Raw genomic sequence first — 19443 nt, 5'->3', positions numbered from 1 at the left:
TGAAAAAAGCAACAAACATAGGTCACAGCGCCAAGCCTTCCATTTCAAACTTTTTGGCATGATGTGTAACAAAAGAATAACCATCTTTTATGGAAGGAATTTGAATGTACACAGGGCGCACAAAATATGTAAACAATGGGGAATCCTGAGCACAACAAACTTCAGTAGCATGCACTTATTAACAGCTGTTGTTAATGAGGCCAGATCAGGAAGTTTCCACCTCCGGCAGAAAGCGGCAACATGGTACAGAAATGGCAACAGATAGCCAGGGCCTCAGATTTATCTTTTGCCCTAAGATCTTCCTAGCACTGCATCAGGACTTGGTTCGTTACTGACTCAGAGGGCAGATCGCCAGCTGAAGTGCTGCCAAAGCCACTTCCTGCCATGCCTGGATTTTCTTTGGAAACTCCTCAAGTGGATGCTGGCCTTGGTTAGATTAGAAAGAAGTAAGCCCAGGTTTGTGCAGACTGTTAAACCTCACAAGATGGGTTTTGGTTACGTGTCTTGATCCCACGGCGGTAGTTAGGCTATTTCTGTACCGTGTGCTACTCTGAGCATAAATGTTGGAGCTTTCTCTCCATACCTAGCAACCGCCAGTCCTCTGGGCACTCCATGAGCATCTCTTAATTCAGGTATTAAATAGAGTTGATTTCTCTACAAAGTGTTCCAAGGGCTCAGCTACAGGCTTTATTTATTATTTTTTTAGAAAGGCTACGAGGAAGAGATTTATTTTTTAGCAGCCAGGAGAGTGAAGCAGGTTTCCAAAGCAACTGCAACCATTGCATTGTATCCTCCTCCTCTTCTTCTAACATCTCTTCCCACTTCTCTAGACTTCATTGCCCAGAACTGTAGTTAGTGCATCCTGACCTTTGTGGCAAATGAGCTCAGTTGCAGGCAGCACCCTGGAATATTTGGAGGATACAGTGGGGGGTGAGATTTTCTAATGCTTTGGCAAAGTCAGGTCCATCTTCTACCCTGCCTGCAGTTTTCAGAAGAGGCAGCCTCTCACAACAGACTGCTGTGAGAGTCGAACTCCTACCCAAAACTAAACTCCTACCCAAAGCATTCCCATATTGAGCCCAGGCTGGCATTAAAACTCACAGATATAAGCCATGAAAATTATGAATCAACATTTATTGATGATATGTACATAAGAGGTACAACACTTAGTGAAATATTATATTCACGACTATTTCCAGCATAGAAAGAATGTCTAGCTTGTTTTATACATGAAAGTTACAAAAATCTGTTCACACTGTAAGAAAGCATTAAAAACAAATGACTACCAATCGTTTTAAAGAGGAAAGGATCTGAACTACAAAAACAGACTCAGTTTTCGAGGCATTCCAACTAACATATACAAGAACAGAGCCCAGAGTTGGGAGACATTTTATCATCTGCATTCACTAGTTTTGAAACAAACTGTGCTATAGATACTGTACAGTCTGTCATTTCAAAATTGCGGAACTTTTTGAGTGTAAGGAAAAGACCAACCTTATCCCTCTTCCTTTTTATTCTTTTTACACGAAACATGTCAAAACAATCCAGCTCGTGCCTGGTCGCTTTCAAGAGGGGGCAAGGGCTGGTGGATAAGCAGCGCACAGTACTGTAGTGTGCAATTCATACTGAGGGGTCGTAATGGGGCTCACTAAGCAGGATACGTCCTGGGCTTTGGGACCTGATTTTGATCTCTTTCAGCTTACACGGGAGGATTATATTTATGAGATCCAGGCCCAGGGTATTTAGGAATGAATCAGCTGCTTCTTGCTGCCCCGAGCTCTTTGAGAACCACCTTCAGGTTTTGCCCCAGAAAGGTCTTATTTTCTCACAGAGCTGAACTGTAGCCCTGATTTCAGATTTTTGTCACTGACTATACAGTTCATATGTTTGTTTCATGATCAGACATGCTTTATGTAAATTACAGGCCTGTGCAACAACTACAGTCGCTCAAGAAACATTTAGCTTTGCATTTAATTTCCACGAACTATTAAGACCCTTTTTTACCAATGAAAGAAACAGCATACCAGCAGCGTATTCATCTTTCTCAGAGACTGTTCCTGCCAAAGGGATGAAGCAGAGGTTCCTACTTTGACTTCTCGGGCACTCTGTAGAGAACTGGCAGCCCCCTGCTGCCTGCAGCCTTGCCCAGTCACAGCCCTGTGACTGCACTTTGCTGGCGTCTGTGGCAAGGAGGAACTGGAAGTGACTCAGAGATATCCCCCGATGCCATGACGTGACTAAAGGCTGAATGGTACACGGTGCACGAAGTGTCAAAAGCAGCCGCGGCATTTAGCGGGAATGAAGTTAGATCGATTTCCCCTTATTCATTTTGCCAATTTAAACAGTGACGTACTAAACTTCTGGTGATAGAGCGTTCCAACATTTCAAGCAGACAAGAATAAAACAAACCAGAAACTAATCATTCTAGGTGAACATTAATTCTTAATGTCATAACAACTGCATTCACAAGGCAGCAAATCTATGCTGGGATCGCTTTCACTCACTGCCAGGGAACTATGCACATGCAGGTACTAACACATACCACACTGGTTAGATAGCTGAAAACTAAAAATAACATATTTACAAGAAGCTGGCTGCATACATGATTCTGACTGTTATCAGAACAGGATACTCCGTAACAGACAGATAAAGCGGTTACTACGCTGTGGAACCTAATCAGTTGAATGGCCAAAAGGAAACAAATCCAGATACAAATGAAAAACAGAAAGTAGAACAGAACTTTAAAAGACAGTCTAGTTTTCTACTATGGCTCAATACACAGAAAGCAATTCAATTAAATTAAAGCACTGCTACACATACTGTATACACCATTTCACTGAAATTGTTGAAAATGTTGATAGCTACGTTATCTACACTAAGTGCAGAGAGGCACTGGACATCATGCTTCAATAAATTGTCAAAACTAGTATCAAGAAGGTTTTACAGCTATTAGTAACTCAGCACTATTCTACCTGTGGTTCCTATTAAGATAATACCTGGTACATCTGATTTAAAATACAAAAAAAAGAGATTAAAATACAAGGATATATCAACACTTCCTACATGTATATCTACTAGAAATTTATTCTCCAAAACCTCAGCAGAATAACATGGCCCCATAGATTTCTGAATAGTTGAAGAGATACTCAGTCACACTGGGACAGCACTACTTGATATTCAATGTTTTGAATCACAGTCAAAGAGCTAGTAGGACATAAAAGATTTTTTGTGATGTAATAGTTATGAATATTTATATTAATTTATTTTTATTCCTCTAAAAACAGTTCCTTGTTAATTAAATAGAAATTATTATAACCACAGCCTTAATGCCAACGGGTATTTGCCCAGTGATGAACAGATGACCATAATAGAGAAGCAGGTCTCACTTGTCCAGGTCAAAAAATATAGTGGTTGTTCTCCTCAAAACACATAAAAAGCAGGAGGATGCTACCCAATTACACTGGTCCCATGGTGGTTGGTCCCTTTTCAAGAAGGCAAAGGTAGGTGGCCAAATCATGAACTCTTTCCACAGGCTGAACTCACATACGCTGTATTGTAGCAAGGCAGACTGGGTACCTGATAACATATTTTTTTGCCTACCCAGATCTCCAGTTTTCTATAAGCTCTATTCTGAGTCAGTCAATTATGCGTGATCCGATCCTAAAAAAGAACTGCAGGATTTGGCAAAGGTAACACCAGGAAAAATGAGGGACGATTGTCCAAGACAGTCAATCTAGAAGATTGTTCAGATTATTATAACACTGTTCCATAATGAACTGCAGCATTTAAGGACATCTTGAAACTCCTATTTGCTTCTCACGTTTTGTGCTTTGTTTATAATTCATCACTAAACACAAAAATATTTCATCAATCCTAAATGTTATAAGAAAGCTGGTTTTGTTCTAAGGTACAGGTCATCATTAATGGATTATCCCCCTACCTTGTATGGTCATATAGAAAAAAGTATAAGAAAATATTAGTGTGTCTGTAAATTACAGGCACGAGGTAATTTAGTTCAGTCTACACTGTAGTTTCCAGAGAACAAGTACAAATCCCTAAAACCTGTATTAATGACTAAATCAGTATTGAGCATATAATGTTTAACAATACAAATACATATGCAGCTTTGTCCTCGTGCATTCTACAAGCTAGAATTCACACCAGATCATAGGAAATGGGATATATTTAAGAAAGGAGCAGGATACATTGGATGGAAGTGTATGCAATTGTCTTTAAGAAGGAAGGACAACCTGTAGTACACAAGAACTCACAAGCCTAAAATCTACAATACTGACTGCAAAATCAATTTGTAAACACAGTTTGCATACAGTCTTTGAAAAACTGTAGAAAAAAAATTAGAAAATAATGATACAAAAATCCCTGCAAACTATACTATTCATGTAGAAAGCAATATACAGGTACCAGGCAATCCAGGATGTGTGATGCTGCCTATGACAGTTTCCCTTTGTGTAATGGTGTGCAGCACAGAGCATCATTAAAAACAATTACAGAACTCCTGAATTTTGAAAAATGAGACTAGAAGGATTGGACGCTGGCATTGATCAGCATTGGCTCTGCAGCAGAATGTAGTTAGAAGCAAAAGGGGAGAAACAGTTGGATGAAGTGAGAAATCTCACAAACCTTCTTGCCTTCCCAAATCCTACATTAGCCTACGTGTTGTTTATCTCCATCCTGCAGTAGTAGAGACCTACTCAGTGCCTCAGTCATATGTTCTAGGTTTTTTCAATGTTTGGAGCCTGTGTTTTCCGTAAAACTCATAGTTGCAAGTGCACAACCATCTTATCTGTTAGCAGTTGTATAAACTCAGTAGTGGGAAGTCACCAGGCTGCCCCTGAGCAGGGGGAAGGTGTTTCTGGGATGGTGGGCACGTGCGAGGGATGGTTCCTCAGAGCCTTGTGCCAGGGAGCCCACTCATATAAGAATTACCAGCACCTGAGCATCAGCAACGGTCTGACTCATTCATAGCAGCAGATTTCAATTTAACATCAAACATCATTAGGAGGAAAAAATGAGGGAGGCACCCATTGTGCAGTCTGTTCCCAGGCACTATTGCTGGGGACTTTATTGGGAATCCTGCCTTAGGTATGCAGAACTGCAGAGTCCGCGCTTTGTCTGAGGACCACGGAGACACACAGCCTTGGTGTCTATGTGGGAAGAAAGATCAATGACTTTGGAAGGAATATACATCAAATACATTGTTTCAGGTAAATTGTGAGCAAGAACGTAACACTTCCAAAAATAAGGCGAAGCTGAACAATGTTTACAGCTGGACTGCCTTCTTTGACACTTCAGTATTGCAATTCCTTTTTTTTTCTTTTTTTTTTTTCAGTACTTGAAGCTACACTCTATATATCGTTATTCAGACAAAGGAAATTGGGTACATATTTTTCCTTCAGAGTCATCAATATGATTGGAGAGAAGAAAATAACTCATCTTCCCAAGAGTGCTTTCTGCTGGGAACAGGAGCTTCTCCATAGTCTTATATGGTGAATTACAGCCGAGGTGAATTGTCCCAATGGACTACACACCTAATACTATACACCACAATAACTAATAGGAAAAATATCTTAATTGTGGCCTTAGAAGTCACAATAATAAAATCAAGCATAGTCTTCTGGCTCATAACAGATTAATATTACAGTACATTTTTATAAAGTGCTCTTATTTATCTGTCTGTAAATTAATTCAAATGCAGCAATAAAAATAGACGAATGGAACTGAATGAAATGAGAAACAGTTATACCTTTACATCTTCACAAAAGGGTTCTTCTAGCGTGGTACTAATGCTCAGAGCCCTTTTAAAGATAATTACAGAAGTGACTGTCAGCGGTGAGGTTTAATACTGCCTGTGGTTTTGGGGAATTGTGCCATTGCTGCTGTATTGCTACAACGCTGCAACACAAGGGAAGGCGAGGAAGCAAAGAAAATCCAGGCAGTTGCCAGAATAAATGTGTTCAAACACTGTTGCTGCAGCTTCTCAGATGAACAGTTTGCTCTTCTGAGTATCTACTGATGGAAAACTAATGATGCTGGGAGGATGGAAAACAAATCAGAAATCTTTATTACTCATTCATTTTAAAGTGGCAAAAAGTTTGGAATTCCATGTGCTTTGAGAAAGAAATGGAGATCAGCTGTATCTCAAGGAAGAAATGGAAAAAAACATACTGATAGTGATCCTTATTTTTGTGCTGAGTTTTAAGTTCATTGCTGGACTTTCAGCATAGACAAAATTAGGCAAAAAAAGAAGCATCTTGGCAGAAATCTTCTGAATGTGAGACTCAATGTCATTATAAATAGTAGACAAAGACTATTCCCTAGGATAGGATTGTGAAATGTCTTATTTCACAATAAGACAGAGACAGGAAGGGACTTGACCTTTCCTGGAAGCCTGTGACTCCCATAGATCTCAGTGAGGCTTTCATGTAGTCAGAGCATTGCAAGCACAGGTTTTACTACAGCAAACACAGTTTTTCAGAGACATACTGAGTTTCACACTGATTCAAAAGGAAGGAGCACATCCCATAATATGGTTCTAAAGGCTTATCCCCTACCTATTTGAAGCACCTTCGTGTATAAGACCCACGCATGCTTCTTATAATGCTGGTGTAGCCTCTGTCTTCTAAGGGAAGCAATGAAGAAACATTCAGTAGCAAAGGGCTCCACCCTCTCCTACAGTTTTAACGAACAGCTTTCGTTTCAATGAACAGATACTCAGAGCATGCCGACCTAGCTGCAGCAGTAAACGCATAAAGCAAATGCATAAGCATGTAGTTAATTAAGCGTGCAATTAACTGAGTCTTTGCCTGGTCTAGACTTTTCCACGTGCTAGTGTGCTGTGAAAAGGATATCACAGTTGAACAGACATGGGTGGGGGGAACTGACAGAGCAGCAAACAAGATGAATGTAGAAAGAAATGTTAATTTGTTTAGAACTACAGAGAAAACAAATCACTTTCCACTGTGCTTTTCCTTTAACTTTGCCACCCCAGCACTGCGAACAAATACAAAAGATTTGCCAGGTACAAATTAATGCATCGACACTCCTGGTGAAACTAAAAAGGGACTGGCCAGTAACCAGCGCTGCCTGCTGAAACCTGGTATTAGCTGAAGTGGTCAGTCCCTGGGTTATTTTCTGTTTATTTAGTTAAATAGCAACCCAGCCTCATGTGGAATGAGCAAATCAAGAAATGCAAGCCAAGAGTGACTTAAATTTTCCCAGAGAAACTGAAAGCTTTTTGATGGTTAAATATAGTGCTGCGCTGGAGTAACACTGTATTAAATATTCATTCAGGCTAAAAGCAGAGGAGTACACCAAAACCAACATTTCTCCTTCTCCCACATCCACATTTAAATAGAGAAATACCATTGTAATTATCTTGTGAATCGTCCCTGAGTTACTGTATCTACAGAATTACTATTTTAAAATCACAGTCTGCTATTCCAGTCCTATCAAAAGACCCAAATTTATTCTCCCTTATGTGGGTGGGGTTTCTCTAGCATCTCATTCCTTCCTCCCCTTGTCTCCATCCAAAGAAGCACTCTTCAAAGGACAGTACGTCCCAAGTGGATAAGTATAAGCATATGCTAAGTGTTTCTCAACATGTAATTTTGTGGAGCTGCCTAGTCACATGTTGCTGGCATTCCTATTTGTTTCCAACTGCTAAATGGTTTCAAATGACAGCTAAAAGTGTGCAGGCCAGTTTTCTAAAGGTACTTTCAAGGCAAGAAAGTGGTGTGGCTAATCCTAAGAAACTGCTACAATGAAGAGGATGGAAAGTCACCTATCAGTGGGCGAGCTGTGCCATGAAACAGCTCGAGAATGCTGGATATAAACCAGAGTAAACACTGTGTGTTATTCTTGGATATAACTACCAACCAAGTCACAGCAAATTTCACTTAATGTGAGCCAGCATTCTCGGAATACGGAACATTTTGGAGTACCTACACACCGTCTCAGGCACATTTCTGGCACATAACCCCGTGGTAAAAATGTCTTTGAATGCAAACCGGGAGAAGCAGCAGCTAGCTATAGGTTAACTCTGGGTATGCTAATACCAATTACTGAAGAAAAGAGAAGACAACCTGCCTATCACTTCTCTGAATATCCTATAATTCCATCCCTCAAAAAAAAAGCCTCAAGATGCTTCAGGAGGCCTCTGGAAATGTTCTCCACCTCTAATAAATGGTAGAGGCCCATAGAATTCACAGTGGTTCAATATTTGTTAATTTATATAGGCCATTTTGCTTAGGATTGTAGCCGTGGCATGCAAGTGAGGACAAAAATACAATGGCAAGAAAAATATTCCAGAACAACAAATGCTTAAATGAGGGATACTCTGACAACGGACTTGATCTTTCACATCATTAATCATGCAAGTAGCCTTGGCTGGTTCAGGTCTATGTGCGTTTTTGTAGATATTTATATGAATGCAGATGAGCAAAAGCAGCTTATATTTATATTTTAATAGCTTCTACAGAGCCAAACTCTACAGTTAACACATTATTCCTGTTTAAACCCCTGACAGGTCTAAGCACAGACACTGAATGGCCTATGTCCGTAAATGTTTCGACTCCACTTTAAAGTTCACCGTATGCTCATATTCTGCTTCATTCTCAGAACCTCTGAGAGCTCCCTCAAAAAATGCAGAAAGCTTGTTCTGTGGGTAGAGCCTCCCAAGGCCATGCGGCTCAGCTTTGCTACAGAACATTGCTAATAGTACAATGGCATTCACCAGTGTCTTAAAACTGCTGAGTATTAACAAGCACCTTTAAAAACATTTCACAAGGTGATTATTGTGACTGTAATTTCTTCTGACAGGATGAGTCAGCCATATTATGTTGACAAAACACCATCTCATTAATTCAGACGCCATGTGCTCTAAGAAACTCTTCTCTGACATTAGAGAGCTATATGAATTGTTACTCTGTGAAAGAGAGAGGGAGAGATGTATATTCAATATACTGATCTAAATCCTGAAATTCTGGTTTATTCTTCATTCAGCCCTAACCCTGGCTAAATTCTATTAACCTTACATGGAATTTGGCTTTGCAATGAATTCAGGATTTAGCCATTCTCTGAAATATGACGCATACCTGAAAGATGGCTTTCACTTCATAACAAATGCAACTGATGATCACATTCAAAAACTCTCCCTTTCTTAGAGTAATGGATTCAGAATTTGTTTATAAGTCATTATCAAGTACCCAATCATGACATCCGTGATCAATCTTAGTCGTGCCTTACTTGAATAGTCCCATCCACATAAGGAAGCCCTCTGACATCAGTGGACAGGCTGAATAGTAAGGTGCTACCTACTTTGATTAAGAATGGCATAACTGAGCCCACGGTATTCTGTATTTTGTACATCAGGCACAGATTTAATGAAGGAACGACCACCCCTGCAATAATACTGTCTTGTATTATATGACGCATTGTGGTCACAAAGCAGCACAGTCCCATCATACAATAAAGGCTGCACCTGCCCTGGGACAGCTGATAAAAATACATCCCATGCACATACAAATCTAAGGTCTTGTCTTGTTGGCAAGTATTAATTGTACTGATGTAACAAAATGTCTGGGATAATTTATTGACTTCTATACATTAATCTTGTCCCTGGATCTAAGCTCAGTTTAAAGTAGAGCTAGGCACAAAAATACAGTGCTTGTTATTATTACAACAAATAGAAATCTTTATGGACATTTTCAAAAGATATTTTAGCCATACAGTGCTAAATAGATCAGGTATGCCATAAGAGTCACCAAAACTTGAAAGTTTATGTAGTACTATATTTCTCCTGTATTTGTGACCCTGAGTCCCTGTAGTGAACCGTACTGGCACTTTGATCTTCCCATTTTGCAGCATTTACATTCTCTGTGTCTTGAATGAAAGGGGAGGTGGGTGAGAGCACATTGCACTGCATGGAGAATTCTCCAGCTGGATCATCCAAACAGCAACACAAGGGAGACAGATGGTTATGGATCATTGCTTGGCAAAGACACTACAATGACTTGATGAGATCTTTGCTAAGTTTCAGTTAAGAAATTAAGTGAGCAGGAACTGTAGATGTTAAACAGAAAAAAAGAGAAATCTTCTTCAATCGTGGTATCTTTTGCCAGGAGATAGCTTCAGGGCTTATTAAAGATGGAGCTAGGAATCTCTTCCCTTAGTTTTCACGTTTCCAAGGCTCTTCTTCAACAACACTGAAGTCTGCAGATTTGCCATTGGTTGCCAGTGTTACCTGCAAGTAATTACCATCAACAACCAACTTAAAGGCCAAGGCACTTTGACAAAAAGTCATGAATTTTATATGGAAGATCATGATACTTACAGGAATTACATACACCGTGGCTTATTATACATGTAAAATATATTTATTCAGAGTTCACAACGCTCCCAAATAGTGAGACTCCTGTTCACTTATTATACTGACTAGAAAACATTAGCAGTAGAAAAAAAAAGTTCCATATTTTCTTAGCCTTTGCTGTAGGGGTTTTTTTAATAAATATTTCAGATTCTACTCCTTTCTCTCTCTTATACATTTCTCTGGATTATTTCAAAAACAGATTACTTTTTCTTTAATGTAGAAAGTCATATTTTTTTCAGTCGAATTCCTTAGCAAAGCAGGATAGCTGATGCAAGGACATGAAAAATATGCAAGGCTAGAATAATCATAGATGTATACCTATACACTCACCTAAAATTACACTACCTTGAAAGAAATGGAGGAAAAGATATGCTGTGAAAGTATTGCTCATCATACTGCTATTTCTGACAATGCAGTGAAAGATTTTGACTCTAGTCAGATGAAAAATTCACAGTAATACTACGTTTGTCTCACAGAAGGTACAGCAAAACATCACTTTTGCCCGTAAAGATACGTGAGATATGTGCTAAAGTTTTTATGTTTTAAGTACGGTAGAAGACCTGTAGTGATCTACCAACTCACAGTAAACACTGGCCAGTATGTTGCATCACAGAAATCACTATAAATAAACCCACGCTTCAAGAAAGATAGCTCCATTTTTAAAAGGTAAAATGTCAATTTAACTTTACAAAAGTGATCTAGATTTTTATAATTGTGAGAGAGCCTTTCACTTTATTCTAAATGGACGGCTCACTCTTTCCTAACTTACCTTGTAAGTTAACATCCTCAGCTTCAAATGTAAACTTAAAGACAGAGCTGAAATTCCCCATGCTGGATAAACTGGATGCATGGAAGCATTGGGACATGGAAACATGACAAAATGCACTGATTTTTCAAACAAAGTAAAGGTTTTTCTTACATAATTGAAAGGGAGAAACATGCAAATGCAGGAATGAACAGCTTAGAAGTGAAAATCACAGAGCCATGTGAAATAAGATAATAAAAAAATACAAAAATATCATGCAATAACAACCACTCTACCCCCATATAAAGGTAAACGACTTATTAAAAATATACACTGACCATGCAAAATTATAAACTACTAGCATTATACATGGAATATATTACAGAAAGTAAATAGAAAGGACATGTTAGTAGCTTAGCTTTTCCAAATTATGACCAGAGCTTCTGCAGTGAGCTTTTCAACCCACCAGTGCGTTTGACAGTATGAAGAGATGTCTCTTCAGATTTAACAGCTGGCTATTTTGAAGTCCCAAATCTTCACTCTGTTGCTTTTGCTACTCTAACAACTGGGAGCTGTAGACCACTTCAACATGATCCAAACGCTTCACAAATGTCAGCATACATTCATAGCTTGTAAAGTAGAGTGTAACATCACATCCTTTTGGCAGCTTCCAGACAGACCCACAGACAAGACAAGTGACTGCTCAAAGTCAGTCTTGTGCTCAATCCCGTAAACCTTAGCTCTTTTCATGAGTTTAAAAGTGCAAAATGAGATCACAAGCACAGCAATCCTAAAACAATGAAAAAGGACAAACACTTCTAGCTCATAAATCACTGGTCCTAAATTTTAATTAAAGGGTGTGCTTAGGATAAAATACTGCACCATTAATCCATGTTTTTGAGGTAAGCTAATGCCTCAACTGCGGCAGATGGTAAGAGAAACTGAACGAGACAAGAAAGCGTGACAAGTATCACACCAACGGGCTACTACTTTCTAGCCTGACTTGGATCTCTGTGCAAATCTGAAAGACTGGAAGGATATAAAATTATCAGTATTCAGTTCCACGAACCTGATTCAGGCTGATATATGGTAGCTGAATTTGTCTTGAACACACTGAAATTAGCATAGTCTATTTCACTGAAAAACAGTTTTCCAAAAGTTCCAAAAGAAGTTAGCCGAAGTGTGTTGGTGTGTGTATGTGCAGGTGCTTATTTTTAATGAAAAAAATATTTTCTTTTCAGGGAGTTTCTTTTTTCCTTTGAATTTTTACCTCTCCTGTGTCCTTTCATTTTTTTGAGAAATACAAATTAATGACAATTTTTCTTTTTGTATAAGCATGTATTCTCTTATCATTTAAAAAAATTCTTTAATATTTCTCATGGAAAAAAGTGTGTTAGAAGAGGAAGGGGAGAGCTGTATCAGAACAAAAAGTTTGTTTTCATTTAAAAAAATCATTTTATTAAAAACTTGGAAGATTCAGGGAAAAACTGAGGATAAGATGAAAGTTTTTTTCTTTCCTGAATTCAGTATTATTTTTTCCCCTGAAAATTCAGGTTTGGCCTGACATTATCTAGAAGTAAGCATTAGAATAAAATATATTCTAAAGAATATTTCTAGCGAGGCTGGAGACAGGCGGAAGTGACAGAATAGGACTTTTATTTTCAATATATAAGGTGATCTGATAACGGACATTAGGCATTCACAGTTAGATACTGGCTCAGTTGTAGAACTGGAAGATGCAAGAGAATCTGTTTGGTTAAATGGCTAAGGTAGGCTCACTGGCAAATTCACTGTGTACAGGATCCAGTCAGAGTATTAATAAATAAAAAAAGACTATGAAATTAAAAGTTTCAGCTTATTTCGCTCTCTTTCTCCTCTTTTTCAAAAACTCTTGATTTTAAACTGTCCCGTCCTAGCGATGGGTCCTTAGTAAACTTTTAACCACTAGCCTCCCCAGCTGTTTTCTCATTCAACTGGTGGGGTTTCTCAAGCTCACTTTGCTCTGATCAAGACATTAGCATTACTATTAATAATCCATGTTAGTTACAGCAAGGATTAGAGACAGAATACAATGTTTGTGCCTTAATGACTCAGGAATGATGACGGAAGCAAAGCGTAAGCATGCTGTATGAGAACAAGAACATTCTGACGCTAAAGTGCATTCAACATGTCCATCTCGGAACAGCATATCATGGAAGGCAGTCAGCAAATGACAACACCTGTATCTGAATTGCAGCTATCCTTCATTTGAGTTGGCAATTAAGTTCTTTGTTGCCATAGAAAATTAAGCAAATGTCCATAGAAGGTGATGCCATATTCTCTGCATCTTGGCATATTCCATAATACGCTGCATCTTGCCTTTTGATATGTAAACAATGTACATGATTTTTTCCCCTCAAATGACAACTTTTAAGAAGAGTGCAAAAAACCATCTTTTGAACTGCTCAAACTCATTCAAAATGTCTGGAATTCATGGATGTTTTTGTCACATTGTTATTTGCAGAACGATTTGAAAAATACATGCAGGTTAAAAAATAAGATGAAAAAAAATAAAGCATGCAGTGCTATATACATGTCTCAATATCCATAAATGTGAAAGGTACCTTGCACTCATCTACTATGACTGAGTTGTGAGCTGCAAAAACACATTGGTTTGAGTTGTTTTCCCTATGATTTTTCATGTCGTCATAGACTGACTGAGTCTTGGTCATTTCAATGTCTTCATGCCCTTTATGATGGGAATCAATGGTGTCAAGTTCTGCCTTGGAAAGGTGGTAGACAATGCCAGCACCAAAAGAATCCCCCACCACATTGACTGACGTTCTCATCCGGTCCCTACAAAAGAAGCAAAAGGAAGAGGCTGAATGTCATGACAGGAAGAAAAAGTAGGGCACGACAGCCCTGTTAATGTTATAGTTACTGCATTTATTTCAGGAAGTTTAAGGCATCTTTAGAACAGAAAGATGTGAGCTTTCAAGTAAAATTGAAAAAGCCTGCTTTCCCAGAGGACTTGTTCAGACAGGGAGGATGTGCAAACTCCCATGTCACAGCTGCTCATACTCATGGATTTTGGCAAAGAACTTGTGCTAGAGACACAACCGAACTGCAGAGCTGTGCTTAACTGAGATCTCCCCAGCATCTGCTTCTGGAGCTGGAGGTTTCAATGTCAGGGTGCCAGGCTCACATCATTGCCCTTTGTTTAATCTGAACTTATCAGAGCACTGAATGTAATGCAGCTAGAGAGAAGGATTTTGGACCTGATGACGTGCTGTCATTTTTGGGGTGGATTAACAAATGGCTTTATTCTCAGCGAGCAAACTATGGGGGAAAAAATGCCTGAAATATCTCCATAAGGCTCAGGCTATCAAAGCTCCTCTCCTGGCACCATCTTTACAGATGGTCATCTGTTAGCATGGCAGCATGCCTACTCACCCTACTGTACGCCAGAGCTTGGCATATGATCCAACCAAATATAGGTCATGGCCTACAAAATGATGACCCTGTGACAGCATTTCAGTAATGAGAACCTCTCTTGTAGAAGGGTGCCAACAGAGGCTCACGTGCTTCATTACAAAGAAACATGGTTTTTGGCACTTCCTGGAAAGGATGCCATTGGACAGACATGCCACTTTTCTCCTGTCTTGTTTTTGGAGTGTGGCGCTCTCTGTCAGCAGGGAATTGATGGTTGCGGATTTTCCCTGATTTCAGAATTCTGCCACAAGCCTACCCAGAATTCTGCAAAAATGGGAGATGGTCTTACAGAGCACTGCAGGTCTATGGGCTCCTGCTGTCTTTCCTACTGCAGGTAGGCCGGTGTTACACATACTGAAATCATTTAGAATCTAATTTGCCTCTTCCTATCTGAAATAAATATAAGACTCCTAAAAATCTTATCACCAAGGGTTTCAATTTAAACCTACTGCAGCAACTGAGTCTAGCTTTGTCAAGTAGGTCAGAGAAGCGATTACGCTGATTAATTCTCAGAGGTATACCCATGAAGACTCATTTACATAAAATGGGCAGGTTGAACAGCGTGGACATTTCCCAAGGGACAGATAGGCCAGCATGTAAGACCTCATTTCCTGTGGCAGTGATTAATTAGAAAGACCCCTTTCTAGTATTTCTACTACTACATTTACGTGATTAATGTGACATCTCCTTTTCCTGTAAAGCACTGAGAAATAAATAAATAAATAAACCCCAAACTGAAAAACATTCATTACACATGCCTATTCATGGCCATACAGACTTTTGAGCCCTTTTTAACATCTTTGCTCTAAATATCTGTAAACCTGCCTTTCCCAGCTGTGAAACTGTGTTCCCTTTCAACTTTATCCTCTCCCTATCTACATTATCATCCAAATATGTAAATATTTGGAGTTTGTCGAGTAATATCTTAGTTGAAGCAGGTTTTTTTTGTTTGTTTTCGGTTTTTTTTTGGTCATACAATCATAGAATGGTTTAGGTTGGAAGGGACCTTAAAGATCATCTTGTTCCAACCTCCCTGCCACGGGCAGGGACACCTCCCACTTAGACTAGATTGCTCAAAGCCCCATCCAGTCTGGCGTTGAACAATTCCAGGGATGGGGCATCCACAACTTCTCTGGGAAACCTGTTCCAGGGTCTCAACACCGCCACAGAATTTCTTCCTAATATCTAATCGAAATCTACCCTCTTTCAGTTCAAATCCATTACCACTCGTCCTATCACTACACTCCCTGATAGAGTCCATCCCCATCCCTCCTGTAAGCCCCCTTCAGGTACTGGAAGGCTGCTATAAGGTCTCCTTGGAGCTTTCTCTTCTCCAGGCTGAATAGCCCCAACTCTCTCAGCCTGTCCTCATAGAAGAGGTGCTCCAGCCCTCTGATCATCTTTGTGGCCCTCCTCTTGACTGACTCCAACAGGTCCATCTCCTTCTTGTGTTGGGGACCCCAGAATTAGATGTAGTACTCCAGGTGGGGTCTCACCAGAGCAGAGCAGAGGGGCAGAATCACCTCCCTCAACCTGCTAGCCGTGCCTCTTTTGATGCAGCCCAAGATGCGTTTGGCTTTCTGGGCTGTGAGCAACCATTGCCAGCTCATGCTGAGCTTCTCATTCACCAAAACCCCCAAGTCCTTCTTGTCAGGGCTGCTCTCAATCCATTCTCCACCCAGTCTGTATTTGTGCTTAGGATTGCCCCGACCCATGTGCAGAACCTTGCACTTGGCCTTGTCGAACTTCATGAGGTTCGCATGGGCCCACCTCTCAAGCCTGTCGAAGTCCCTCTGGATGGCATCCCTTCCCTCCAGTGTGTTGACTACTCCACACAGCCTGGTGTCATCAGCAAACTTGCTGAGGGTGCACTCAATCCCACTGTCCATGTTGCTGACAAAGACATTAAACAGCACTGGTCCCAGTACTGACTCCTGAGGAATGCCACCCGTCACTGGTCTCCACTTAGACGTTGAGCTGTTGACCGCAACTCTTTGAGTGAGGCCATCCATCCAATTCCTTACCCACTGAGTGGTCCATCCGTCAAATCCATGCCTCTCCAATTTAGAGACAAGGATGTTGTGCAGGACAGTGTCATCAAAAGAATATCCAGAAGGAAAAAAACCACCTCCAATAATCCCCCCAAAAACCAAACAAACTAACAACCCATTGGAGGAAAACATCCTTCCAGTTTTGCTTCACACAGATGAAATGCTTTATACAGTTCTCATCCCATTCCTGTGAAGAGTGTTTTAAACCTGGTCAGAGCGGCAGGATAGGAAAATATGGTTTTCTGAGTGTAATTTTTAATTAAGATCATCAAATATACTGAACGCGGCAATATAGCTCCACGAAAAGAACATCTGCTTAATTTTTTTGTATGAGCGGTATTTAATTTTGAAAGGATTCACTGATGCCAGACGATGGAAGGATAGCATAGGATGCCAAAAAACAAGGTGGAGAAAAGACATAAATCTAATTGAGGCACAATTCAAATTCTGAAAGGGGTATTTGAGGAGATGTTTCAGCCCATATGCATGTACTACTAGCCAAGAGATTCAGCGATGCAAGCTGCACACTGCTGCCGAACATGCTAAACTGCGTGAACTGAAGTAAACAAGTTCCTTACAACAGAAAGGACAAAGTCTTGGCTGTCGGGAATCAACAGCAAAGGGTCACTGACCACTTTTGGACTAAAGAACACCCCAAGAAGAACAAAGAAGACAAGAAGACTGTACTTATTCTTTTGTTAAAAACAATCGAGCAATTAATTCCAGCTATGCTAGAATGATGTAAACAAAATCAATATAGGAAAGTTGCAGTCTAGTAAATGACTTGCCCCAACACAGCTATTTCTGCGCTGTCCATAACAGCTACTGTGAGGAATCACGGGACTGAAAGTCCAAGTTCTCTCTCAAAAGCCAAGTCAACATCTAGTAAGAATGGGCTTTGGAATAACTGGGAAGTAATTTAACTCCTAGTAAGTGTTAATGCCCAATTTCCTCAAACTGGCATAAATCAGAAGAACTGGAAGCTTAACAATACAGATGAAAGGAACAGAAATGAGAAGAAATTAATCAAGTTCTCTTGTTATTAATGTCATAGTACCTATATAGCATGCTAGTATGAAAAAAGGTTATTTCTGTTCCCTGAACCCAGTATATCAACCTTACTAGATTTTAGAAAGGAGATTGAAATCTTAGCACACCTGCTCAGTCAAAGACCAGGTGACATGTTTAACTTGCCTTACCTCTTTGTCATTACAGGAAAGAGCTCCTGTTTTGTATAGCTTAATTGGATTTACATCAGGCCTTATCCAGACATCAACTGGGTCTGAACATTGTGAATTTACATCTAAGCCAAGGAACAGAGTCAGAATTCAAGCAATCTTTTTCTGAGCTACAGAATGAAGGTTTAAATACCGGATCAGCCATCCAAGCTTATTTTCTCTAATTCCTCTCTCTTCACTGCAAAATACCACTGTATTTGAGGTTGTGTTGTGATATTTGCTAAGCCTGTCAATCTCACATCTGGAAAGTAGCCAGCTTCTGGCTACAGCAAAAGAAGCTAGTTTTATTCCAGCTGTTGGCATATAATTACTGTCCTATTAAATGTCAGCGCTGTGTTGTGCTTAGTTTTAAACTGAGAAACTATGAAAGTTGTGAAATCTTGGGAAGCTTGCCTGATGAAAGAACTCACACTGTGTATGTACGCATGGGAGGGGGAAAGTTTAAGAACCTAATCTCTAGATATTGGAGGGGCTTTAGAAGAAATCAATACAGAAACCTTTTGGCTCCAATTTGAAGGAGAGAGTGACAAGTTCAAGGACAATCAAAGTCAGGTTTATGTTACACCATGACCAAATTGTGCAAAACTGGTTTTGGTAAGACCACAGTTTCAGATGATGGGAGTACTGTAAAATCAACTGATATTCTGATATTTTCTTTCATCAGAAATATTGAAAAACTCATTGAGTGCAACATTTTTTAAAAGCTTTCATTATCTGGAATTGAAATGTTATAAAAGAGCTATTTCAAATATTTCTGGTTGCAATTACACACTGGTTCCAGAAAAGTGGCTAGAATTGGGTCTTAAATATTTTTATTAACTTTCTCTTCTACAGTCTATTAAAAATACTGCTGTAACGTAATATGATGATCTAAAGAAATGAATAAAGATAATGTTTGTAAGTAAAGAAAATATCTTTCTATGAACTTTCATTTCAGATATTCTTTAGGTCTGGTTTATGTGCCCAAAAGCTTGCTAAAAAGTTGACTTGTGTGCCTTTTCTTAACATCAGCAGTGTCAGCAGCATTGTTTTCCTTATCTCATTAGATCATTGTGGCTACCACAATACAACCACTGGAAGATGGAAAATAAAGCTATTAGCTGTTGACATATGTTAATTAGCACAATACTTCCACCAGCAAAATTTGTCTTAACTTCGCAGCACTAGTGGCATGACACAGAGCTTTCATCTCCTTTTTTATCTCGTTTCCCATTAGCTTTCAATTCTGAATCATGCTGCAATTGCACTGTTTATTGCTAGGCCAGAAGGATCCAAACCCAACCATTTGTGCTGAAAGGTTCTTTTGCCTGGCATTTCTTTTGGAAAGACAACCTTGAAATATTTCTTTCAGAAGTACTATCCTTCCTATACTTACATTTACCACCACTACAGCTCCATACATAATGAGCCAACCATCCTGCAAAGAGACAAGGAGTTAACCGGGCTGGAAATCAAAGGAGTGATGGGATGGAGCCGGGAGATCGCTGGCACATCTGAGGCTCAGGGATCAGTTACTCGAACAACACCGTAAATCCCTCAAATAGCCCCAGA

General features: G+C 39.6%; 1 protein-coding gene across 5 annotated transcripts in view; it reads right to left on the bottom strand.

Annotated features, from left to right (window-relative positions):
* Positions 1-1113: 1113 nt before the first annotated feature.
* SLC1A2 (solute carrier family 1 member 2) overlaps positions 1114-19443 on the bottom strand; it is a 98260-nt gene continuing 79930 nt past the window's right edge. For all 5 annotated transcript variants that reach the window (XM_063332305.1, XM_063332304.1, XM_063332302.1 and 2 more), the window contains 2 exons: positions 13736-13967; positions 1114-10261 (listed from right to left, as the gene is read on the bottom strand). In XM_063332305.1, the coding sequence (XP_063188375.1) occupies positions 10187-10261; positions 13736-13967 (307 nt within the window). In that variant the 3' untranslated portion in view covers positions 1114-10186. The remainder of the gene's footprint in view (positions 10262-13735; positions 13968-19443) is intronic.

Source organism: Chroicocephalus ridibundus, chromosome 4, assembly GCF_963924245.1.
Source record: "Chroicocephalus ridibundus chromosome 4, bChrRid1.1, whole genome shotgun sequence".
Classification (NCBI taxonomy): Eukaryota; Metazoa; Chordata; class Aves; order Charadriiformes; family Laridae; genus Chroicocephalus; species Chroicocephalus ridibundus.
The sequence above is the reverse complement of the archived record's forward strand: the minus strand, read 5'-3'. Positions and strand labels throughout refer to the sequence as shown.